A 26,518-nucleotide genomic window follows, 5' to 3' on the forward strand; every position below is an offset into this window, starting at 1 on the left:
CCTCTGCTCCAGCACACTCACAGGGAGAATGTTTTCCCTTGTGTTCACATGGAACCTCCTCTGCTCCAGCACCCTCACAGGGAGAAAGTTTTCCTTGTGTTCACATGGAACCTCCTCTGCTCCAGCTTGCACTGCATTGCACTTGCACTGGAGCCCATCTGTAGGTGGATATTTTAATACTTTTGTTAGTTTTTCAGATTAAAAAAATGAATAATTCAATTTTTGTGTCCACTAGATATTTATTCCACATTCCAAAGGCAGCACTGTAAGGATGAGCAGTCACAGGATCTAGAATACTACCACTAATGCTGCCCTTTCTGCTGGACATTAACTTGGAGGTACACTCATGAAACATATTAAACTAATTTCTATTATTGAAACCTGTGGGCAAATGTGCTAGGAAAACATGCATGCTAGCTAGGCAGTCTAATCACTACCATTACAAAACCATGGCTTACTCATCCTTGGCAGTAATTGCTAACAGTCTCTCACAGCCTTCTGGAGTCTCCAAACACTCCACGTCAAAGCCTTACCTTACCCAAGAACAAATTTCTTCATCTCCCACTGTCTGCAGTTTGCTGTCACATACCAGCCAACTACACAACAGTTTAGACTCCAAGCAAATGCACAATTAAGTGACAAAAGTGGCCCAGGCACTCCTCAAGCCTTCCCTTTGAAGTGTAATGTCAATGCTTTGAGTCCACTTCTCCCAGCAGCAGTAGCAGGGGAAAGGAGGATATAGAGGAGAGACAGAGTATCCTCCAAAGGATATGTTGGAGTAGTTGGGTTTTTAGCCTCTAACCCTTTCTCTTCATGGCTCCCTTGCCTGGGAAGACAAAGGGACCTTTCTACACAAAAGTCCCCACCTACTGTCTGGACCTTCACTCCCTCTGGAGCCCACAGAAAACCAAACCAGCCATCAGAGGGACTTAGTGCACAGAGAGCGGGGTGAAGAAGGCAGACAACTGACCACATGGCCAAGTGAGCCTCAATCTAGTAGGACTTTGCTGCTATGGAGACAGTGAGAAGTTACCCCACAGCAGTGTGCTGCTAAGCTAAGGGAAGTTCAGAGTGCTGACAGTGTTGCCTGCATGCTCACAGGTATCACTGTCTGTGCTGCTACCATGGGCATCCCACTTCCAACTTTCTGCTCCTGTCAGGAAGGTCAGAAAACACAGAAGGTGAAAATTCTGTTTTATCATTCAACTCCAAAAGATGACCTACAGGATCAGGCTCGTACTGTCAACCCACACACATGTATCAGTGCTCAGCTCTTCCCTTTTCTTCTTGATTGGCATTGTAGGGACCCTCAGCCTTCGCCCAATGCCATCTCCTGGTCTGAGGTCACTCCTTGATGTTTTGTGTTCACAGGCCACCAGTATCCTCAGGCTCAACCCCAACTTCATTCTTCTCTTGAGAGCTACAATTTTCTCCCTAGGCTCTCATCTGCAAAGCTCTACAGAAGCAGTGTCAGCTGGTGTATGGCTTCACCTGACACCCCTGAGGAGCATGTGCTCTTCCCTGCACTACAACCAGAACAGAGGAGTGCTTTGTGTGACGGTGCAAAGCAAACTGTGATAGAATTCTGTACGTGACACGCTCACAGATTATGTGAAACACCCCAGCAATGGATAAAGAAAAGCTGCTTCCATAAACAGATCATCAGGATTTTCAGAACTCCCTAAAACCCTTGACAAGCATCCAGCAGCCTTCTCTCAGGTTACACTACCTGCAGTATTCACACCAAACAAAGCCTTCTTATATTGCGCTGCTTGAAAGCCATGGCAAAACCTTGGAGGAAGGCACTAAGCAGGAAAAGTTAGACCCAGATCTAATCCTGACTTGACTGTTACGTAAGTAAAAAGAGACTGAACCTTAAGAGGCTTGGAGGACTCTGCCATGCAGTAATTCCTCCAGACAACTGGCAGGTTCTCCACATGACCTGGATGAGGGCATGGAGTCAGTCATCAGCAAGTTTGCAGATGACACCAAGCTGGGGGCAGATGTGACTGAGTTGGAGGGCAGAAGGGCTCTGCAGCAGGACCTTGACCCCCTGGACAGATGGGCAGAGTCCAATGGGATGGGGTTCAATAGCTCCAAGTGCAGGGTGCTGCACTTTGGCCACAGCAACCCCATGCAGAGATACAGGCTGGGGTCGGAGTGGCTGGAGAGCAGCCAGACAGAGAGGGATCTGGGGGTGCTGATTGATACCCACCTGAACATGAGCCAGCAGTGTGCCCAGGTGGCCAAGAGAGCCAGTGGCATCCTGGCCTGCATCAGGAATGGTGTGGCCAGCAGGAGCAGGGAGGTCATTCTGCCCCTGTACTCTGCACTGCTTAGACCACACCTTGAGTACAGTGTCCAGTTCTGGGCCCCCCAGTTTAGGAGGGACACTGAGCTGCTTGAGCGTGTCCAGAGAAGGGCGACGAGGCTGGGGAGAGGCCTTGAGCACAGCCCTACGAGGAGAGGCTGAGGGAGCTGGGATTGGTTAGCCTGGAGAAGAGGAGGCTCAGGGGTGACCTTATTGCTGTCTACAACTACCTGAGGGGTGGTTGTGGCCAGGAGGAGGTTGCTCTCTTCTCTCAGGTGGCCAGCACCAGAACGAGAGGACACAGGCTCAGGCTGCACCAGGGGAGATTTAGGCTGGAGGTGAGGAGAAAGTTCTTCACTGAGAGAGTCATTGGACACTGGAATGGGCTGCCCGGGGAGGTGGTGGAGTCGCCGTCCCTGGGGCTGTTCAAGGCAGGACTGGACGTGGCACTTGGTGCCATGGTCTAGCCTTGATCTGTGTGGTAAAGGGTTGGACTTGATGATCTGTGAGGTCTCTTCCAGCCCTGATGATACTGTGATACTGTGATGTCTAGAGCGTGGCCTATTACAAACCCTCTGAGAGCAACAGGAGAGAATTTACAACACCAAATAACTATTTCAACAACAAGACTGAAAAAAAAATGTAAATATTATCACAAAAAGAAATTACCTTCTCCCTCCACTCACTCTAAAAGCCTATTTATATACTCAAATATTTTCAGATGAGTTTTATGACCTCAGTAGGAGCTCAGAAAACGTCAGTGGAACCACTGACTAGGCAAACAGTGTGGCCATCGTCTTCTCAGGAATGGTCTCTACACAAGCTTGGATGGAAATACCAAGATGCAATCATTACCTACTTCACACAGCTATCTCTGGTATTTCTGTGTCACCAGCTACTGCAAGATTCAGACATGAAAATATGTTCTGTCATTACACAATGTCCTGCAATCGAAAGACCTCATCAATGTGACCTTAAACAAACTGATGTTACATAAAGTTGCTCATTAAAATACTCATTTGTTTAACCTTAAAAGAACCATGACACTGAAGTAAATACTATTTAGTTCATAGAATCATAGAATCAACCAGGTTGGAAGAGACTTCCAAGATCATCCAGTCCAACCTAGCACCCAGCCCTAGCCAGTCAACCAGACCATGGCACTGAGTGCCTCAGCCAGGCTTGGCTTCAACACCTCCAGGGACGGTGACTCCACCACCTCCCTGGGCAGCCCATTCCAATGCCAATCACTCTCTCTGGCAACAACTTCCTCCTAACATCCAGCCTCGACCTCCCCTGCCACAACTTGAGGCTGTGTCCCCTTGTTCTGCTGCTGATTGCCTGGCAAAAGAGACCAACCCCACCTGGCTACAGCCTCCCTTCAGGTAGTTGTAGACAGCAATGAGGTCATCCCTGAGCCTCCTCTTCTTCAGGCTAACCAACCCTGTTGGTGGTTACCTGGAAGAAGTTCTTCCTGGAGTCAGGTTTTGATAGCCTTATTTTCACTGGGGTATTTTCTGTGCAAGCAGAAAGGAACCTTCAGTAAGGAAGGAGATTTAAACTGTGCACATTTCAGCAGCATTTGTTTTTTAAGTCATGGCATAATGGCCTTTAAAAGCTCTCCCAGATTTACCTCTGCTTGGGAACAGAAGACTTGGGTAAAAACCAAGCTTTGCAGTGGGGGGTTTCTAGAGGCTACTCTACAAAATACTCCAACAGACATCTACAGCATTTTTATTCAGATTGTAATCTCTGCAGGATGAGTTTCTGACAATTCATCAGGGCACCAGATAACCTAAGAGTAAAATGAACCAGGATCTGAAAAAAACCTCAATCTAAGCACAGAAGAAAGGGCAGTATTCTTATCAGTAAAGAGGATCAGCAGATTTGGAGCAGGAGCAAATCCAGCTAGCAAGCTGGCAGATCAAGGTGCTGGTAAAAGCTGCAAGAAAGTGATTACTGAGAGGGTGAAGCAATTAAGAGAGTGCCTAAGTGCAACCGGAGGTGACTTGTGCAGGCAAGGCTATTCATTAACAGATTAAGAGGGGAATGAGAATTGTGCTGATGAAAACAAAGGCATGACCCACACACAGAAGAGATGAAAGAAGGTGCAAGTCTACTAGACAAGGATAGAGAGGTTGCTGAAGCTAAGAAGGTCAAGGGGGACATCAACAAGCAGGGCATAGGTATGAGTGAAGATGAAATCAGAGGAGGGGAAAGCGGTGGGGGAGTGGAAGTCATAGGGATAAAATGTTTGATGTAGAGGAAAGGGGATGGAGGGAAGGATGGAGAACAAAGTCTTGGTTCTGACAGCAAGAAAGCCTCAGTTCAAGTGATTCAATTCTTCAAGGACATCACTGTCCTAGACTAAGAGTAAGGCACATGGGATAAAATGTTTGATGTAGAGGAAAGGGGATGGAGGGAAGGATGGAGAACAAAGTCTTGGTTCTGACAGCAAGAAAGCCTCAGTTCAAGTGATTCAATTCTTCAAGGACATCACTGTCCTAGACTAAGAGTAAGGCACATGGGATAAAATGTCTGATGTAGGAGAAAGGGGATGGAGGGAAGGATGGAGAACAAAGTCTTGGTTCTGACAGCAAGAAAGCCTCAGTTCAAGTGATTCAATTCTTCAAGGACATCACTGTCCTAGACCGAGAGTGAGGCACATGGTGAGTTCCAGGTTGGGGGGGAAGGGATTAGGAAAAGGTGCAAATACTTCTGAAAAGTGAAAGGATTTAAGGGGAACATAATATTGAGGTCATCTGTGTGTGATACTCAGTTTGCTTGGCTGCAGGCAGAAAACCACAGGCAGAGTGCTTGCAGAATTACAATACTAAGTCTGCATTTGAGAGTTAACATCAAACCAGAGCACAGCACTGCTCTCTCCTGTGCTGTCATTCCCAAAGGACCAGACTAACAACCCTGGACCAAATGCAATTCACAGAGGAGTTTCAGGGAGCCAGGAGAAGCACAAAGGGCATTTCTCTGATATTCTCTGTGCCCACAGAGCTGGCTCTCTGCTGTCATGAGGGCTCTTCCCTCTTTATACATTTCATATCCAGAGAGCAACGGTCATGCAGCCTCCTAGAAAGCTGACTTGTGTTCCCTCTCAGACTGAAGACATTCAAACCAGAAGCCTCACAGCCCAGGTGTGCAGTTCTTACAGCTGCACAATCCCTCCAACTCCAGAACCAGGCAGCTGGTTGCTTCCAACACTTTATGTTTGATTTTCTTTAAACTGTATCTAAAATATGCAGAACATAAAATCTGCAGAGCAGCCAGGGAACATCAGAATTCATGTCTACACCTTCACTCACGGCTGCTTTACTCAACAGACAGACTACAAATGTTTAAGTGATCACAGAATCATGGAATCATGAGCTGGAAGTGACCTCTGGAGATCATCTAGTCCAACCCCCTTGCCAAAGCAGGGTCACCCCACACAGATTGCCCAGGATCACTATGTCCAGGTGGGTTTGGAATCTCTCCAGAGAAGGAGACTTCACAGCCTCTCTCTGGGCAGCCTGTTCCAGGGCTCCAGCAGCCTCACAGCAAAGAATCTTTTCCTTATGTTTAAGTTGAACCTCCTGGATTCCAATTTGTTCCCACTGCCCCTTCTCCTATCACTAGGCAGCACTGGAAAGAGCCCAGTCCCACCCTCTTGCCCCCTACCCTTTAGCATTGATTGGCAGTGATCAAGATCCCTCTCTGGCTGCTCTTTTCCAAGCTAAGCAGCCCCAGCTCTCTCAGCCTCTCCTCCTAACAGAGACACTCCAGTTCCCTCAGCACTTCAGTGGCTCTCCACTTCCCTGTAGAACTGGGGTGCCCAGAACTGCACCCAGTACTCCAGCTGTGCCCTCACTAGGGCAGAGAAGATAGGGAGAACAACCTCCCTTGACCTGCTGACCACACTCCTCTTCATACACCCCAGAAGATCATTTGCCTTCTTGTCCATGGGGGCACATGGCTGGCTGATGGTGAACTTGTTGTCTACCAGCACTCCCAGGTTCTTCTCTGCAGAGTTGCTTTCCAGCAGGTCAGCCCTCACCTGTACTGGTGCAGGAGCTTATTTGGGGTCATTCCTCCCAGAAGCAGGACTCTATGTACATGTATATATATCAATCTACCTCCTAGCAAGAGTGGCAAAGTTTGGGAAGTTTGACAGCAATTCAAAGCAGCACTTAGCAGAAATGCACACAATCCACTGCAAATCACCTTTGAAATACACCCAGAAAAGTTGCATAGCTCAGGAAAACATATCACATATAAATTCCAATTAAAAGTACCTGAAAGACAAGACAAAAACTTTACTCCCAACCTGCAGACTTCAGTTACTGTTCATTTGAGTAGAGAGGCATTACAATACCTACTGATGTCTACCCCCAGTCCCTAGGTGAAAAGCCAACACGTAGAGGACTAGGAAAAAAAGACATATTGAAGGCCAAAACTATGAAGTGCACCTAAATTTTGTTTCCTACAAAGTGAAGATGTAGTAGCATGCAGAATCCTCAACAGACACAGCTTATTTTGCATTTATTCTTCTCCTAACTGGGAAAGAAGAGTGTGGATGTAAACCTACAGCAAGGGCTTGCAGGACCACCATACATTTTCATCTGTTTTAGATTTCTCATCCCTTAGAATACTGAACTCTGTGTAATCTCTGGGAAAAAAATGCTCAAAGCTCCTCCTCACAGATTTCAGAACCTCTTCTGAGTATCTCTTTGCTCCTTTACTCTTCTTTAGTTTTTCTTCCTGAGAACAACTGCATGAGATCAAGTATCTTTGTTCCTTAGGAGATCATCTGCTCCTGCTGCTTATTTACCATCTGAAATCATAATCATCTGTTGGTGACAATCGAATCATCTTCACAGTAACTAATTGTGATGTCACCAACAAATGATTATGATTTCAGGTGGTGAAAAAACAGCAGGAGCAGATGTACTCTGAAGAACAAAGACTGTAAAGTCATGCATGAATCCCTACTAATAAAATGTTAGGCCAGAAAAACAAAGAGCCTGTCCTTTACAGAGAGGTAGAACTGCTCTGAATCTTCTCCTTTTTTTCCATTATTGCTTTGTTTTGATACTTTGTGAGTGCCCAAATTGCTGGAAACAGACAAAGGAAAACTACACTACAGAAAATTGAGAGCAAGGAACATGTAAAAACAGTTAGGGTTATTTTTTGCCTTTGCATAAAAACACTGCTGCTTCTTTCTTCTATGTATTTTCACTCTTCAGAGCTCATCTACAGCTTCTCCCACCACACATACTGGATGGTGTTTGTGATGGTCCCAGCCAGAAACATAAACCCAAAATAAGCTCCCAAGGAAATGCACTTGGCATTAGGATTGCAGATTTCTTTCATGTTTTGATTTTGCTTAAGTCAAATCCAGAGAGATAAATGAGCATTCTGCTGACAGTAAACATCTCCTCTAGGGGCTGCAAATCACAGAATGGTTTGGGTTGGAAGGGGCCTAGTTCCAACCCCCCTGCCATGGACAAGGACACTTCCTACCTGAAGAGGTTGCTTGAGGCCCCAACCAACCTGGCTTGGAACACATCCAGGTTTGGAATCTCCACCACCTCCCTGGGCAGCCCATTCCCATGCCAATCACTCTCTCTGCCAACAACTTCCTCCTAACATCCAGCCTAGACCTCCCCTGCCACAACTGGAGACTGTGTCCCCTTGTTCCATTGCTGGTTGCCTGGGAGAGTTTAGCACAGATGAAAAGCAGGCTCAACAACCTGTTTGCCTTTTATGATAAAATGACTGGATTTATGGATGAAGGGAGAGCAGAGGATGTCAGTTACCTTGGCTTTAGCAAGGCTTTTGACATCTCTCCCACTACATCCTCGCATCCAAGCTCTGATCTACACAGCTGAACTACTCAATGATGGAAATCTATTAGGCTAACCAGGTTTAAAGGATAGCTGTATGCTCTGGGGGTCTAAGAACTTCCAATATCTGAGAGGATGTTGCCAGAAAGACTAAGTCAGGCACACTGCTTAGGCATGTATCAAACCAACAGGAGATGACAATCATAAGCAGACAGAAGATGTTCTGACTGGGATTACAGGGGAAGAATCAAATGTGAGGATAATTAAGCATTACAATAGACTGCCCAGAGAAACTATGGAATCTCTGTCCTTGGAGAATCACAGAAACACAGAACACTAGGGATTGGAAGGGACCTTGCAAGATCATCCAGTCCAACCGCCCTGCCAGAGCAGAATCACCTAGAGTAGTCACACAGGAACACGTCCAGATGGGTTTTGAATGTCTGCAGAAGAGGAGACTCCAACCTGTGTGAACTCTGTACTGGCCCAGCTTTTAGCAGGCAGCTTAGATGGCCTCCTAAAGTCCCTCACAACCTGAAGGATTCAATAATTCAGTGAGTAACTCCTGTTTCTGCACCCATTCATACCTATACTCACACAGAGGACACTCCAGAGTTAATTCAGCTCATTGCAACAGAACCCCTAAAACCTTTACAGAAGTTGTATAAATTATCTGCAGTAACCCAAATCTTACAGAGATGAAAAGGAGCAAGGATAAATACCAGTTCAGAAATCAATACTCACTGTTACTTGCTGGCTCAGGGTACCCAACATTCTGGCCATTCCAGCTCTTGTTTTCTCCAAGCTGAAACAGGTAGAAAAAGACAACTAAGTAAAGACCAAACCAATCCTTTAAACCAAACAGTCCTGTTTATAGGCTCAGATGAAAGACTCTAAAGAGGATGACTTAGGATTGCCACATCTCACAAAACTTTGCTAGCACATCTAAATTTTTTGTCTCAAACAGGTTATTTGAGGAATGTACCCTTCATGAATAAACATTAACAACTATTGCCTAACACTGAAATATAAATGTTTCCCCAAGGAGAAGGCTTAAGTCAATGTGGTACTGAATCAGGCAAATATTTTAAGCAGCTCTCAGCTGAAAACATACACAGACAACAGAGAAATTACATTCTGAAACAAGAACATCCTAGTATCTGCCTATCAAAGAATGCATAAACATTACAAAGTACTTTGGGTGTCATTTGAAAATATTTACTTGCTAGGAATCCATTTAGTTAGTGAAGGAGAAATGAAAACTGCCAAGGTCCATTATTTAAATATATAGAATGTGGGGAATAAGTTGTCTTTAAATTAATTTCATTATGTTTAAAGCCAGGTACTGCTCTGGCACACAAAAGTATTTAACACAGAGGTTCAAAAGGAGGCCAACCCTGAAGTCTACACAGTAAATAAGATGGCAGTGTTCTAGATTTATGAGGAGAGGCTGAGAGACTTGGGACTTTTTAGTTTGGAAAAGAGAAGACTTCGAGGGGATTTGATAAATCATAGAATCATCATAGAATCATAGCATCAATCAGGCTGGAAGAGACCTCCAAGATCATCCAGTCCAACCTAGCACCCAGCTCTGGCCAGTCAACCAGACCATGGCAATAAGTGCCTTAGCCAGGCTTTGCTTGAACACCTCCAGGCACTGTGACTCCACCACCTCCCTGGGCAGCCCATTCCAATGCCAATCACTCTCTCTGACAACAACTTCCTCCTAACATCCAGCCTAGACCTCCCCTGCCACAACTTGAGACTGTGTCCCCTTCTTCTGCTGCTGGTTGCCTGGCAGAAGAGAACAACTCCACCTGGCTTCAGCCTCCCTTCAGGTAGTTGTAGATGGCAATGAGGTCTGCCCTGAGCCTCCTCTGCTGCAGGCTGCACACCCCCAGCTCCCTCAGCCTCTCCTTACAGGGCTGTGCTCCAGGCCCCTCACCAGCTTCGTCACCCTTCTCTGAACACCTTCCAGTATCTCAACATCTCTTGAATTGAGGAGCCCAGAACTGCACACAGCACTCTGAAATCAGAGTGGCCCACAATTTTGGGATCTAACAGCATGCTTGCTTGGTGCGTTCAGAAGATTCAGCCATTGTAGACTGTTTTATCAGCTCTAAGATACCTACAGCTGCAGGGGTGTAACTAAACCTGGCTTTGCAAGGACAAGGCACTTGTAAGCAATAACTGAATAAATGCAGGGAAACAAAGCAGCAGTGCCCCTCGTAGCTGCTAATTTCTCTGTAAGGATTTGAGTGTAACCACAAGTTTCCGCTGTGCAGAGCTCTCCAAAGCAGCTATGGTGTGGGCTGAATGTTTTCAGGCATTATCTTGGAAAATTACTGAGTAAAAATAGTTCAGGCAGTTTTGAAATCCAAGAATGAAAATCTTATTAGAATAAACAACAACAACAACAACAAAAGAATTAAAAGCTGACTTCCCTCTTTTGCTTTGTTTTTCAAAATGTCCCTTTGGGCCAGAGTGGCAGCGAAGAAAAAGCTGAAACTGGTGGAAAGCACTTTGAGCAGTAGCAAAGTCTCAGCACTCTGCTGCAAGTGAATGACCACCTGACATCAGCCTGTTATGAAATGGCTATGACTGCACTCTGTGCTTTCACTAGAACACCAGCTAGCTGCCAAGCCCTCTGTTGGTCTTCAAGAAAAGCCTGGATGAGGCACTCGGTGCCATGGTCTGGTTGACTGGCTAGGGCTGGGTGCTAGGTTGGACTGGCTGATCTTGGAGGTCTCTTCCAACCTGGTTGACTCTATGATTCTATGATAAGATATATAGCAAAGAATGTAGTGAAGGTGAGTGTGAGAGGGGTTGGAACTAGATGATCTTTAAGGTCAATTCCAACTTAAACCATTCTGTGAATCAATGAATAGCATCCATAGAATTATAGAATCAGCCAGGTTGGAAGAGACCTCCAAGATCAGCCAGTCCAACCTAGCTCCCAGCCCTAGCCAGTCAACCAGACCATGGCAATAAGTGCCTCATCCAGGCTTTGCTTCAACACCTCCAGGGATGGTGACTCCACCACCTCCCTGGGCAGCCCATTCCAATGCCAATCACTCTCTCTGCCAACAACTTCCTCCTAACATCCAGCCTAGATCTCCCCTGGCACAACTTGAGGCTGTGTCCCTTTGTTCTGTTGCTGGTTGCCTGGCAGAAGAGACCAATCCCACCTGGCTACAACCTCCCTTCAGGTAGTTGTAGACAGCAATGAGGTCGCCCCTGAGCCTTCTCATCTCCAGGCTGCACACCCCCACCTCCCTCAGCTTCTCCTCACAGGGCTGTGCTCCAGGCTTCTCACCAGCTTTGTTGCCCTACACAGAGTGGCTACTCTCAAAAGAGAAAGAACCAGAAGGAGGTGGAGGCAAGTAATCAGTATGGCCTTTATCTTTTCCTGGCCAGGAGTACAGAACATAGTGAACAGAGTATCTTCCTTTCACTATATATATATAAATACTTATTTCCTTACTTTCAAAGAAAATAAAAAGGTGTTTCAGAAGACAACATAATAACAGTAACATGAACTGGTTCAGATTGGAAGAGATCTTAAAGATCATCTAGTTCCAACCTCCCTGCCATGGGCAGAGACACATCTTACTAGACCAGGTTGCTCAAGGTCCCATCCAACCTGACTGTGAAAACTCCCACAGCTTCTCTGGGCAACCTGTTCCACTGCCTCACCACCCTCATGGGGAAGAATTTCGTCCTAATGTCACATCTAAATCAATCCCAAAAAATGCTTACCAAATTATCTCTTCAGGATACAGAAGGCTAAACCTTAGCACTCAGTTTTGGCTAGAAACCCTCCCGTCCATAACTCAAGCTAGGAGAGGAGTGCTAAGTTGCACATCACTAACACAGAAATACATACCTGCAACACAGAGGAATTTAGAATATCATTCCTTCTCCACAACAGAAATATAGAGACACATTTTCTCTCTCTGAAAAGGTCATTCCTTTTCTGGAATGCTTTTAGTGCAGGTGCAGTAGGCAGACAAACATTGACTACTGTGGCTACTTCATGTATGAAAATTGCTAACATCATTCCTCCCACTGCTCTCACAGAGGACTGAAGTGGCACAAAAGCAAGTTGCACTTTCATCCCTATCTGTACATAGAAATAGACTCCCACATCACATGCACACTTTTGCACACACACAGAGTCCTAAGGATATCCATTTCTGCTCTTCATTGCTCTTACAGAAGCAGAGGATGGACTTACTACTACAAGCAGCTATAGAGCTGTAGCTAAACAAGGGATGATCTCTGATAAGCAGCTCCCTAAAACAAGGAGTGTACAAGTTTCAGCCTCCCTTCTTACTAAGTCATCAGCTGATACAGCAGAAAAATCGTGACAATGGTAAAATGTGGACATCACAAGAATTGCTTCTCACCTTTTCTGGCTGGTCTTGAAGAGGAGTAGAGGCTTTGTAACCCAGCTGTAGCAACATTGCTTCTGCTGCATTTCTTTTAGCTATTTTCTTGTTGGGGCCTGTTCCAGTAGTAATCTCATTGCCTACTTTCACCTTAAAAAGAAAACATTGATCTTGATCACAATAAATGCCAGACTCCTTAATATTGCTATGCAATGTTTGTGCTGACCTGTCAGCTCTTTGGATGAAGAGGTAATCTGCATCAAGTAAGAACAGTGCAAAAGGGGACTAGAGAACTTTACACAGAGGAATCATAGAATCATAGAATCAACCAGGTTGGAAGAGACCTCCAAGCTCAGCCAGTCCAAACTAGCACCCAGCCCTATGCAGTCGACTAGACCATGGCACTAAGTGCCTCATCCAGGCTTTGCTTCAACACCTCCAGGGATGGTGACTCCACCACCTCCCTGGGCAGCCCATTCCAATGCCAATCACTCTCTCTGGCAACAACTTCCTCCTCACATCCAGCCTAGACCTCCCCTGGCACAACTTGAGACTGTGTCCCCTTGTTCTGTTGCTGGCTGCCTGGGAGAAGAGACCAACCCCCACCTAGCTACAATGTCCCTTGAGGTAGTTGTAGACAGCAGTGAGGTCTGCCCTGAGCCTCCTCTTCTGCAGGCTGCACACCCCCAGCTCCCTCAGCCTCTCCTCATAGGATTTGTGTTCCAGGCCCCTCACCAGCTTTGTCACCCTTCTCTGGACACCTTCCAGCACCTCAACATCTCTTGAATTGAGGGGCCCAGAACTGGACACAGTACTCAAGGTGTGGCCTGACCAGTGCTGAGTACAGGGGCACAATAACCTCCCTTGTCCTACTGGCCACACTGTTCCTGAGCCAGGCCAGGATTCCATTGGCTCTCTTGGCCACCTGGGCACACTGCTGCCTCATCTTCAGCTACTACCCACCAGTACCCCCAGGTCACTTTCCTCCTGGCTGCTTTTCAGCCACTCAGTCCCCAGCCTGTAGTGCTGCTTGGGGTTGTTGTGGCCGAAGTGCAGAACCCTGCACTTGGCCTTGGTAAATCTCATCCCATTGGCCTCTGCCCACCCATCCAGACTGTCTAGGTCCCTCTGCAGGGCTCTCCTACCTTCCAACAGATCAACACCTGCTCCTAGCTTGGTGTCATCTGCAACCTTACTGATGCTGGACTCAATCCCCTCGTCCAGATCATCAACAAAGATACTGAACAGGACTGGGCCCAGCACTGATCCTTGGGGCACACCACTAGTGCCAGCTGCCAACTGGATGTGGCACCATTCACCACCACTCTCTGGGCTCTGCCATCCAGCCAGTTCTTGACCCAGCACAGAGTGCTTCTTTAGGCTTTCTGAAAGGTCCCCAAACTCGTAGCAGCACTACATTTTTCTGTATCTCAGTACACACTTGTCTCTCTCTTCCACTAGCCTGTGCCAACCACATTCTCCTGCTGAACATCTCTCCCACTCTTTCATAATAGGAGCAGTGCTACTGGAGCTGCACTGCATCTTGCTGCCTGCAGCAGCTCCCCAGCAGCACTGGGACAGCAGCCAGAACACGCCAAGAGACACTGACCTGGAGATTTAAATAAAAGTGGTTTCTTGGGGAAAGATGAAACCTGTGATTGCAGTCCTCCCACTTTGTCACACTGCAAAGGCACAGGGGTTGGGGATTGCATTCTCCTTCTGCATTTGCATCTCACAAATAGTTTTGCAAAACAGTTAGTTGTTTAGGAGTAAGTACTTTATTTAGGAACAAGTTCTTTACCATGAGGGTGGTGGAATACCTGAATGGGTTGCCCAGGGAGGTGCTGGAGGCACCATCCTGAAAGGAGGCTGTAGCCAGGTGGGGGTTGGTCTCTTCAGCCAGGCAACCAGCAACAGAAGAAGGGGACACAGACTCAAGTTGTGGCAGGGGAGGTCTAGGCTGGATGTTAGGAGGAAGTTGGTGGCAGAGAGAGTGATTGGCATTGGAATGGGCTGCCCAGGGAGGTGATGGAGTTGCTGTCCCTGGAGGTGTTGAAGCAAAGCCTGGATGAGGCACTTAGTGCCATGGTCTGGTTGACTGGCTAGGGCTGGGTGCTAGGTTGGACTGGATGAGCTTGGAGGTCTCTTCCAGCCTGGTTGATTCTGTGATTCTATGATATTTAAGGTGAGGCTCAACAGGGCTCTGGGCAACCTGATCTAGTTAAAGATGTCCCTGTTTAATGCAGATGACCTTCAGAGGTCTCTTCCAACCCAGACCATTCTAAGATTCTAAGTTCAGATGCAATAAAACTGAGACTTCAGTGGGACAAAATGATAATTTCTAACAACAAATCAATGTGCTGCTATTTCTCAGACCTGTGAAACTGGTTTAGCTGTTATCATAACCTCCACCAAGGATTAAAGTTTTAACTACAATGAGAAAGAGCTTCCTGGAATCAACTTTGGGAACAGAACAGCAACTGATGTCATCAGAGGTTTTCTTCTGTTTCTCTTGTAATCAGGACAAGATCCATTTCATCACAGCTGAACTTGCTCAGTGTGTGACAGATAAAAATGAATGTATTATCTCTGGATATTCCACTTCCACATTCAATTACATTGAAGCATTGTTTAAGTGGTTTGCACAAAGGCTTTTTGTTTTGGTAAGGTGGGGCTTTTTGTATATCCTAATGAGATCAAGGAGACTTCCTGAAGGCAGGAGAAACAGCACTGTGAGTTCAGTCTGAAAAATACTACTAAAGAGGTAAATTGGGGCTACAGTGTTTAAAAGTATTCATAATGAAGCAAGTGTTTTAGGGAATTTCTTTCACAAAACTGCTTAGAGTAGGGAATCTCCTCCATATTCACAGTTTTTAAGGTTTTCCTTTTAATTCAGATCAATGATTTTGCCATCATGGAGCCTCCTCCAACGGAAAACCAAAATTGTGAGCCCATCTTCCCAATACTGACTTCATCCCCCTGGACGAGGGGATTGAGTCCAGCATCAGTAAGTTTGCAGATGACAGCAAGTTAGGAGCAGGTGTGGATCTGTTGGAAGGTAGGAGGGACCTGCAGAGGGACCTGGCCAGGCTGGATGGGTGGGCAGAGGCCATGGGGATGAGATTTAACAAGGCCAAGTGCAGGGTTCTGCACTTTGGCCACAACAATCCCAAGCAGTGCTACAGGTTGGGGACTGAGCGCTGAGAGCAGCCAGGCAGCAAGGGACCTGGGGGTACTGGTAGATAGTAGCTGAAGATGAGCCAGCAGTGTGCCCAGGTGGCCAAGAGAGCCAATGGCATCCTGGCCCGGATCAGGAACAGTGTGGGCAGCAGGACAAGGGAGGTTATTCTGCCCCTGTACTCAGCACTGGTCAGGCCACACCTTGAGTACTGTGTCCAGTTCTGGGCCCCTCAATTCAAGAGAGATGTTGAGGTGCTGGAACGTGTCCAGAGAAGGGCAACAAGGCTGGTGAGGGGCCTGGAGAACAGCCCTGTCAGGGGAGGCTGAGGGAGCTGGGGGTGTGCAGTTTGCAGAAGAGGAGGCTCAGAGCAGAGCTCATTGCTGTCTATAACTCCCTGAAGGGAGGCTGTAGCCAGGTGGGATTGGGCTCTTCTGCCAGGCAAGCAGCAACAGAACAAGGGGACACAGTCTCAAGTTGTTCTGGGGGAGGTCTATGCTGGATGTTAGGAGAAAGTTGTTGCCAGAGAGAGTGATTGGCATTGGAATGGGCTGCCCAGGGAGGTGGATGTTCAAGCAAAGCCTGGCTGAGGCACTTAGTGCCATGGTCTATAGCTGTATCTGTTGTAAATACCTGCTGGTATCTTGTGCTAAGCTGTAAATATAAAGCTCCATTCTAATTTCCAGCTTGGCTGAGTCTAGTCTGGGTGATTTCATAAGCATAAAAGGGTAGGTAACACCCAAACCATCACAGTAAATGCTCTTCATCTAAAAATTAAAGCAGCATTCATTACCTGCTGCTTCTGTATTAGCTCAGGAGCCTTTACGTGGACAGGCTAAAAAACACAATGGAAGGCTTCTCTTTTTTCATAGTAGTATCACAGTATCATCAGGGTTGGAAGAGACCTCACAGATCATCAAGTCTAACCCTTTCCCACAGAGCTCAAGGCCAGACCATGGCACCAAGTGCCACGTCCAACCTTGCCTTGAACAGCCCCAGGGACGGCGACTCCACCACCTCCCCGGGCAGCCCATTCCAGTGTTGCAGATATAAAGCAAGCCACAAAGAAACTGAATATCTGGTAAGATTTTTACCCTGCTAATTTTTTAAACAGGAACTACTTGGCAATATGGAGATATTAATATCTGTAGTTCAGCATACTTGTTTTGTTTGCAAGCCTCTCAGCAACAGGAGCAAAATTAGGTTTTGTTCCAAAGCAGAAGTAAAGGTAAATGAATTATGAAAAGTAAAGCAATTAGGGAGATGAAGACAGGAAGCATCAAGTGTAATAAAGATAAGAAGAGTGTAAAAAGCATAAAGCCACTACAAGAAAAGGATCTAGAAGGCAAAGAATCTTTTTTCAGCAAGAGAAGGAAAGTTTCAACAGACTCTGTGCTACCATGTTTAACACTCCTCCTTTTTAACCGACCATAAAGCAAAGAGCTAAGCAGAGAAGGATCTGCTTCCTCACGGCACCATGCAGGTTGGTTTGCAGATGACACAGCATGGACAGTGTCTCTAAGATGACAGCAGATGATACCTGCATGACGAACTCCCGACGGCGAGGCATTCCTCTCTCGGAAAGGAGAACATACTCAGGCTCCTTCTCCTTTTTGGCCTGTTGGATCTGAGCCAGACGACTGATGGGATTCATTCCTTGACCATATTCTGGTCCAGTCTACAAGAGATTTAAAAGAAAGAACCATTATTTCAGCATATACCACAGAATCATAGGATTAGGCCAGTTGGAAGAGATTTCTAAGATCCAGTCCAACCTTCAACCTACGACCATTAAACCATGTCCCAGAGTGCTCTGTCCAGCTCCAGGGATGGTGACTCCATAGAACTATATCACTGCTTCAATAAAACATCTTTTGATCACTACCTTTGAGACAACAGTAAGTAAATTTCTTCCTATCTTCTGATCACAGAATCATAGAATCAACCAGGTTGGAAGAGACCTCCGAAATCATCCAGCCCAACCTAGCACCCAGCCCTGGCCAATCAACCAGACCATGGCACTAAGTGCCTCAGCCAGGCTTTGCCTGAACACCTCCAGGGACAGTGACTCCACCACCTCCCTGGGCAGCCCATTCCAATGCCAATCACTCTCTCTGTCAACAACTTCCTCCTAACATCCAGCCTAGACCTCCCCTGGCACAACTTGAGACTGTGTCCTCTTGTTCTATTGCTGGTTGCCTGGCAGAAGAGATCAACCCCACCTGGCTGCAGTCTCCCTTCAGGTAGCTGTAGACAGCAATGAGGTCTGCCCTGAGCCTCCTCCTTTCAAGACACAGAAGAAAGGAATCCACAAGCTCAAAACTGTGGCAAAAAAACAGACCTATCATCTGCACTGTTGCAGGTGGTGTGCATACCTAGCTCCTGCAAAGTACTAATAGCTCCATCTATCTATGGAAATCAGATGGGGATGAAAATTAGCAGATTCATCAGTCCCATCACCCTGTTTGTGTGACCCTTAAAACAGGTTGTTCCAATGCCTGAACATGCAGCATGCTAAGAAAAGGCAAAATTCACATGGGGACAAAAAATAGATTTGCCATACGGAGCTGCCTCTTGGCCTTCTGGCTTCCTTCTCAGAATCCCTGCCATCCATTCTACAATGCAACTAAAGGTGTGGAAGGTTTACTCAGTTTGCACATCACAGGAATTCACCCTCAAAATACTTTTATGTAGTGAAGCTAGAGAGAAGCCTCTCCAGTAGCAAGATCTGCTGCATGTTGTGAGCCCCCCACAAAGTGTTTCAAATAATTCCCACAATATCATGTCAAAATGGATGGTTGGAGAGGGAATTGAACTGATGGGGGGGGAGGCAAACAAAAGTACTGAGAAACTAAACTGTCCAAGATGGCAGAGACAGCTGATCAGTTACTACAGTCCCTACAAATTATCTACAGCTGAAATCCTTCTCATAGGATCACAGAATCAACCAGGACAGGCTACAAGAGTTGGGTCTGTTCTGTCAATGTCTTTCTAACATGTCCAGCTTTGGATAACTCAGTTTAAGATTGTAATGGCCCAGGGAGGTGGTGGAGTCACTGTCCCTGGAGGTGTTCAAGAAAAGACTGGATGAGGCACTTAGTGCCATGGTCTAGTTGATTGGATAGGGCTGGGTGCTAGGTTGGACTGGATGATTTTGGAGGTCTCTTCCACCCTGGTTGATTCTGTGATTCTATGAGAAGGATTTCAGCTGTAGATAATTTGTAGGGACTGTAGTAACTGATCAGCTGTCTCTACCATCTTGGACAGTTTAATTTCTCAGTACTTTTGTCTCTTCCAACCTGATTGATTCTATGACTATACCTTCAGCATCTTCCTAGAGAACATTTTTCCAAGATGAGGCAGTCAGAGCCAGCAGCCTTTCCAGATCTTGCAGATTGAAGACTGTGTTAGTGCTCAAGGTTTTCCAGTAAAGCATTATTCTGCTCCACTCTCCCTAGAAATTTTTCAGAATTAGATCCCCAGAATTTCATTAGGAGATGAGTATCTAATTATCCTGGGGGGGTTGAACAATAATTCATTCTCCTTTGAAGGCAAATGGAAAGAGGAAGGTGATGAAGTCAGTCCTTTGTACCTTTTCCAAACCCAGTTTTGCACTCTCCAAAGCACTGCCACTCGACAAGTGACACTCTGGGCTGAGACACAATCCATACTTGGCTTTCTTTCAAACCTTTCACAAAATCAGATTGAAGCTGAAGCCACAAAACTCCCAGATCTAGCTCCACGAGGGGAGGAACTGGACTCTGCACCATTTTGCCATGTATCTACTGTTATGTTTATCTCTCACCCTCTTGAAACAGGGGAGGGTGGAAAGCCCAGGGAAAGAAACACCACATAATCTTAGCAGGGCTTCTCAGGAGAGGTGAGGCTAAAAATCCACATGGCTGTAGAGAGCTGCTTGGAGGGACTGATCCTCTACTAAACTCGAACTAGACCCCTGAAGAATTCAGGGACATGAGCTCATTTCTTAAGTTGGACACCTTCTAAGCCATCCTGTTTGAGAATTTCACAGGCTCACAGGATGTTAAGGGTTGGAAGAGACCCAAGGAGATCATCGAGTCCAACCCTCCTGCCAGAGCAGGACAATCCTATCTAACACAGATCACAGAGGAACACATCCAGACAGGCCTTGAAAGTCTCCACAGAAGGAGACTCCACAACTTCTTTGGGGAGTCTGTTCCAGTGCTCTGTGACCCTCACAGTAAAGAAGTTCCCCTTGTGTTGAGGCAGAACCTCTTTTGCTGCAACTTACACCCATTGCTCCTTGTCCTATCCCAGGGAGCAGTGAGCAGAGCCTGTCCCCCCACTCCTGGCAGCCCTCAGACACTTATAAACATTTATCAAATCCCCTCTAAGTCTTCTCTTTTCCAGACTAAGCAGCCCCAAGTCCCTCAGCCTCTCTTCATAAGCCATGCCCTCCAGTCCCCTAATCGTAGCCCTCTGCTGGACCCTCCCCAGCAGATCCCTGTCCCTTCTAAACTGGGGAGCCCAAAACTGAACACAGTACTCAAGATGAGGTCTCAGCAGGGCAGAGCAGAGGGGAAGGAGAACCTCCCTTGATCTGCTGGACACACTCCTCCTAATACACCACAGGATTCCATTGGCCTTTTTGGCCACAAGGGCACACTGCTGTGCCAGGGTTAACTTGTTAGCCACCAGGATCCCCAGGTCCCTCTCCACAGGACTGCTCTCCAGCAGATCATCTCCCATGCCACCTCACAGCATTCTCAGAATTTAAAACACAAGAGGCAGATCAGCAGAAGCAAGCAAGCTGGTGACATGACAGAAAATGACAGGCAAGCCTTTCCTGATTTCCAGTCTGAGTAATTCTCTCGTTTTCTGAGCAAACACTCTTAATTCTGTCAAAGGTGGACACCTACCTTCAATATTGTTTTTGGACGTTTTTTAAAGTAAGGTTTTGGCTTTTCAATCACAGGAAGAGGAGGAAGTTTCTTAAGTTCTTGTAGGACAGCCATTGCAGCACGCTTCTTAGAGAGCTTCTTACTGTTGCCCTCTCCTTCTGCAGTGAATTCTCCTACTGTGACTCGCGTAACAAAGCTCTTCATGTGAGGGGGTCCACTCTCTTTAATCACCTTTCAAGCAAAAGTAAGATAGAGTCAAATCACCTACAATACCTCTGCAAAGTACTCAGTATCCATGCAGCTTTCCAGCTATTGAAGACATTAGGTGGGTTTTCATGACATCTGGACAAGTATTAGTGACTGCACCATGTTTGAGGAGAGAAAATGAAGGTTTATTAGGTAAGGCAAATCTAACCACCAGGACAGAAAATGAAGGTTTATTAGGTAAGGCAAATCTAACCACCAGGACAGAAAATGAAGGTTTATTAGGTAAGGCAAATCTAACCACCAGGACAGAAAACAAAGGTTTATTAGGTAAGGCAAATCTAACCACCAGGACAGAAAACAAAGGTTTATTAGGTAAGGCAAATCTAACCACCAGGACAGAAAACAAAGGTTTATTAGGTAAGGCAAATCTAACCACCAGGACAGAAAACGAAGGTTTATTAGGTAAGGCAAATCTAACCACCAGGACAGAAAACAAAGGTTTATTAGGTAAGGCAAATCTAACCATCAGGACAGAAAATGAAGGTTTATTAGGCAAGGCAAATCTAACCATGAGGACAGAAAATGAAGGTTTGTTAGGCAAGGCAAATCTAACCATGAGGACAGAAAATGAAGGTTTATTAGGCAAGGCAAATCTAACCATGAGGACAGAAAATGAAGGTTTGTTAGGCAAGGCAAATCTAACCATGAGGACAGAAAATGAAGGTCTGTTAGGCAAGGCAAATCTAACCATCATGTTCAGTGCTTCACAGCAAACATAGCAGACCTGTGTTTTCAAAAATGTCCACACACAACAGTAATTTAAACATTTAAAGCAAGGCAAATCATAGAATCATGGAAGCAACCGGGTTGGAAGAGACCTCCAAGATCATCCAGTCCAACCTAGCACCCAGCCCTAGCCAATCAACCTGATCATGGCACTAAGTGCCCCATCCAGTGTCCTCTTGAAGACCTCCAGGGATGGTGACTCCACCACCTCCCTGGGCAGCCCATTCCAATGGCAAATCACTCTCTCTGTGAACTTCTCCTCCTGTAAGCACCATTCATGGGCCAACCTGAACCAAGAATCAGAGATTTCATCTGAGAAAAGGCTCCACTATTGTGTCTGATGGAGGGGAAGCAGCTACCCAGTTTAGTCTTAGCTCCATGTAATGTAGATATGGAGCTATTACAGCACCTGGCAGGTCTTTCCCTCTGTTATCTTCACAACCAATGCAAATAGCTGTTTTTTCAGTAGGTTCAGTGACACCAAACCATTTGTTGAAGGAGTGCAATGCCTGAGTGTGAGGGAACTCAGGTGAAGGTGCTCAGGACTTCTTGGTGTAATAATGGGATTTTTAACAGGCTGAAACGCTCAACTTTAGTATTATTATAACATGTTTTCTATTAAAGCTCTTTTTATCAAGGTCATGTCCCTTGCATTATTTAGTTTTGCTGTTAAGACTGTAATGAGGTCTCCTTAGGCTTGTATTTCTTGTTCAAGCTCTCTTTCATGGCAATTTTGCCCAGCAAACACAATTATCACAGCATACATCAATAAAAAGACACAAACTGAAAGCCAACAGACAAACATGTCCCTGTTTTCCAGAAGAAGAGGACATCTGTGCCAGCATAACCTTTTTCTGTTGGAGCCCAGGAATGCTTGCACTCTGAGATCCCAGGTAATCATTTCAGAACTATTTTCCTGACTGCCTTCCTTGAGAGCTGGGCAGTTGTGCTTCCCCAGAGAAGAAGAGAGTGGTGCTTTGGTGACACTGAGTCACGCTGAGCAGTGCCTGCATCAGAGCTGGGATGGGCCCGGTGGCAGGATGCATGTCAGTGCTGAACAACTTGGAATCAGAGAATCATTCAGGTTGGAAAAGACCTCCATGATCACCAGGTCCAACCTTCTACCCAACACCTCCATGACCACTACACCATGTCCCACATTGTCACATCTACTTGTTTCTTGAACATCTCCAGGGGTGGTAGCTCCACCACCTCCCTGGGCAGCCTGTTTCAATGCCTGACCACTCTTGCAGCAAAGAAACTCTTCCTCATGTCCAACCCAAGCCTCCTCTGGCACAGTTTGAAGTCATCACCTCTTGTGCTGTCATTAGTTACTAAGGAGAACCTCCTTTCATGTATCTGCAAAGAGCAATGAGGTCTCCCCTCAGCCTCTTCTTCTTCACAGTAAGTAATCCCAGCTCCCTGAGCCTCTCCTCACCAGACCTGCTCTCCAAACCCCTCACCAGCTTCATTGCCCTTCACTGTCTTTCTTACTGTCTTTCTAACACTGTGGTGGCCAGCACTGGACATCATTAAGACACAGCCTCTTCAGTCTTGACTGATCACTTCCCTGGCCACTTCCTGGCTCCACAGTGCTTCCCACTCTTCTGTGAAGGTGTTTCTTAATCCATCCCTGCTCACTGCTATGCAGGTTAGCTGTAAAATATGACTATGTTAACCTTGTTATGGGTCTTAATCTTTTTGTGGTGTTACTAATACTATTATATAGCTGTTTCTAATTATATGCAATATAAAGTACTAACAAAACCTACAGGAATGTCTGTACTGACCAGATGAAAAAGGACACAATAATTTTCTTATGAAATGCAATCCTGAGTTCTTAAAATACTAGTTTTATAGATATATCTATATGGAAAAAAATCATAAGTGCACACACATAGAATCATAGAATTGTTTAGGTTTTAAGGGATCTCAAAGATCATCCAGTTCCAACCACCTGCCACAGTCAGGGACACCTCCCACTAGAACAGGTTGCTCAAGGACTCATCCAACCTGGCCTTGAACACCTCCAGGGAGGGATCAGCCACAATCTCCCCGGGCAATCTGTGTCTCACCACCCTCACTGCAAAGAACTTCTTTCTAACATCTCGTTTGAATCTCCCCTCTGCCAGTTTAAACCCATTGCCTCTTGTCCTGTCATTACAAGACCTTGTCACTAGTCCCTCCCCAGCCTTCCTGTAGCCCTCTTCAGATATTGGAAGGCCACTCCAAGGTCTCCTCAAAGCCTTCTCTTCTCCAGACTGAAGAGCCCCAACTCTCGTAGCCTGTCCTCATAGCAGAGCTGCTGCAGCCCTCTGAGCATCTTCACGGCCTGCCCTGGACTCGATCTGACAGTTCCACATCCTCCTTGTGTTGGGGGCTCCAGAACTGCACACAGTGCTCCCCATGTCAAACAGAATGCTAATACAAAACCAGATTACACTTTCAAGTACATGAAAAAATATTTCTTAACATAAAAATAAACCTATTCTGATGTGGTTTTCATCTTTTAAGCTTGCAATAATGCGACACAAGATAAACAACTGCCTGGAAAACACTGAAAACTGTTTCTTTGCTAGTGTGCAAATGGAAAAAAAATACTTTGTGCTGTCAGTGGAGCAGGATTCAGATGGGATCTGGATCAAGCTAAACACCCAAATTTGGGAATCTAGCAAAAAAAAAAAAAAATTAGAATCATGGAATCATTTTGGTTGGAAAATGTAATATATAGAGAGATACTGTAAATATTTGCTTGTATATTGTGCTAAGCTGTAAATATAAGCTTCATTCAAATTTCCAGAGCCAGCTGAGTCTAGTCTGGGTGATTTCCAAAGTGTGGGGGGGCAGGGAACACCCAAACCATCACAGAAAAGATCTTTAAGATCGCCAAGTCAAATCAGCTCTGCAGCCCTCAACACAGGAAGGACACAGACATGATGGAGTGAGTCCAGCAGAGGGCCATGAAGATGATAAGAGGGCTGGAGCACCTTTGCTACAAGGACAGGCTGAGGGAGCTGGGGTCTTCAGCCTGGAGAAGGCTCCAGGGAGACCTAATAGTGGCCTTCCAGTGCCTGAAGGAGGCCTACAAGGCAGCTGCAGAGGGACTGTTTCCAAAAGTCTGGAGTGATAGGACAAGGGGCAATGGTTTCAAGAAAGGAAAGAGAAGATTTAGATTGGATGTTAGGAAGAAGTTCTTTACCATGAAGGTGGTGGAACACTGAAAGTTTGTCTAGGGAGGTAGTTGAACCCCCAAGACCTGGAGATATTCAATGTCAGACTTGACAAGGCTGTGAGCAATCTGATCTAGTGGAGGATGTCCCTGCTGACTGCAGCGGGGTTGGACTAGATGAGTTTTGAAGGTTCCTTCCACCCCAAACCATTCTATCATTCTCTAACCAATCAAAACTATTGCTACTCACACAGCAAGATTTTTTATTAACCCCAGATTTTAGATCTTTTACACCACATGATTTCAAGCAGTTGTGCTATAAGCTGTGGGACAGAAAACACTAACAAGAAATTCAGCCTCTGCTATCCAAGAACAATATCTGCATCAGCACACCAAACGACTTCCTCAGTTGAAAGACACAACCCATGGACCAAATCATGGCTAATTTAAAGCTGAGAATTCAATTAAGGGTGACAGTTCAATCTACTTCATTTTTTTTTCCTGTTCTACTGATTCAAAGAATAACTCCAGCAAGAGAAAACACACAGGGCCAAAACATATTAGGGTCGAGTTACAGCCAGAGTGAATTCAACTTAATGAATCACGCTGACAAATGAAACCCAGCAGTACTATGCCAATGAAAAAGCAACTCTGCTCTTATTAGTAATGAGGTAGGAAATTCAAAAGATTCTTGCAAGTTAAATGCATATCCAAAAAGAAACAGAACCAACAAAAGAGATAAAAAACCAGGTCAACAAAAACCACATCAGCTACACCCATGATTATTTAGAAGTCAGTATCATTCCATGTGCTCCTCTAGGGTTGTTTTAAAGACAAAAGAGTCTGGAGGGTTTTATTAATCCTGGACTGAGCAAGGGTGACCATCATGCAAAAACCACATGAGAGCTACTCAATGTTTCAGGCAGCCAACCTGAAAGCCTTAATCTCCAGGACAGGAGTCAGAAGGGCGTTAGACTTCCTGCTGAGAACTTGCCCTGTCTCCTAGAGCGAGCGATTTAGGCTGCTCCTGGTTCTACATATAGAATTTCTGCCTCACTCTGGGACAAAAGGAGCTGGACCTCTTTCTCCCAGCAGGACACAGAAAGGGGATGGAGAGGCAGAAATTCTGCCTGTTCAGGCACACTGTGCCTTCACTTCAAATAACAATAATGAAAAATATCTATTTGCTAGTCTGAAAAAGAAGACTCTCATCCACACAAAACCACTGAAGTGACAACCAGAAACACTCCAACTCAGAATCATAAAACCAGAGAATCAATCAGACTGGAAGAGACCTCCAAGATCATCCAGTCCAACCTATCAACCAGACCTATCCAATACAACTAGACCATGGCACTAAGTGCCTCAGCCAGGCTTTTTCTGAACACCTCCAGGGATGGAGACTCCAACAAGTCCCTGGGCAGCCCATTCCAATGGCAAATCACTCTTTCTGGGAAGAACTAAGGATGCAGCAGTAACCAGCATGGAGCAAAGCTTGTTCTCTGTCTGAATGGAATGATGGAATGCTTTTGTTGTTGTTCACTATTGAACAGAGACAAATGCCTTAAACTCACCCTAAGGTTCCTGGGCAATTAAACCCATCAGTGTTACAGCAGCCAGGACAGAGAAGAAAGCCATGTGGCTCTACATGCTATTCCTGTTTCCCACAGCTTCTCTGATTCCAAGGACACATTTACACAGAACTAAACAGCTCAGATCTCTCCATCTTTTCTCATAAGAAAGATGTTCCAATACCTTC

At 45.9% G+C, this 26,518-nt stretch overlaps 1 protein-coding gene across 8 annotated transcripts in view; it reads right to left on the reverse strand.

Moving 5' to 3' along the window:
* Positions 1–26,518, reverse strand: part of STAU2 (staufen double-stranded RNA binding protein 2) — a 193,462-nt gene that overhangs the window by 105,493 nt on the left and 61,451 nt on the right. For all 8 annotated transcript variants that reach the window (XM_064154640.1, XM_064154644.1, XM_064154639.1 and 5 more), the window contains exons 8-11: positions 20,616–20,828; positions 17,258–17,395; positions 12,558–12,689; positions 8,893–8,953 (exon numbers count right to left, since the gene is read on the reverse strand). In XM_064154640.1, the coding sequence (XP_064010710.1) occupies positions 8,893–8,953; positions 12,558–12,689; positions 17,258–17,395; positions 20,616–20,828 (544 nt within the window). The remainder of the gene's footprint in view (positions 1–8,892; positions 8,954–12,557; positions 12,690–17,257; positions 17,396–20,615; positions 20,829–26,518) is intronic.

Source organism: Pogoniulus pusillus, chromosome 14 (genome assembly GCF_015220805.1).
Source record: "Pogoniulus pusillus isolate bPogPus1 chromosome 14, bPogPus1.pri, whole genome shotgun sequence".
Classification (NCBI taxonomy): Eukaryota; Metazoa; Chordata; class Aves; order Piciformes; family Lybiidae; genus Pogoniulus; species Pogoniulus pusillus.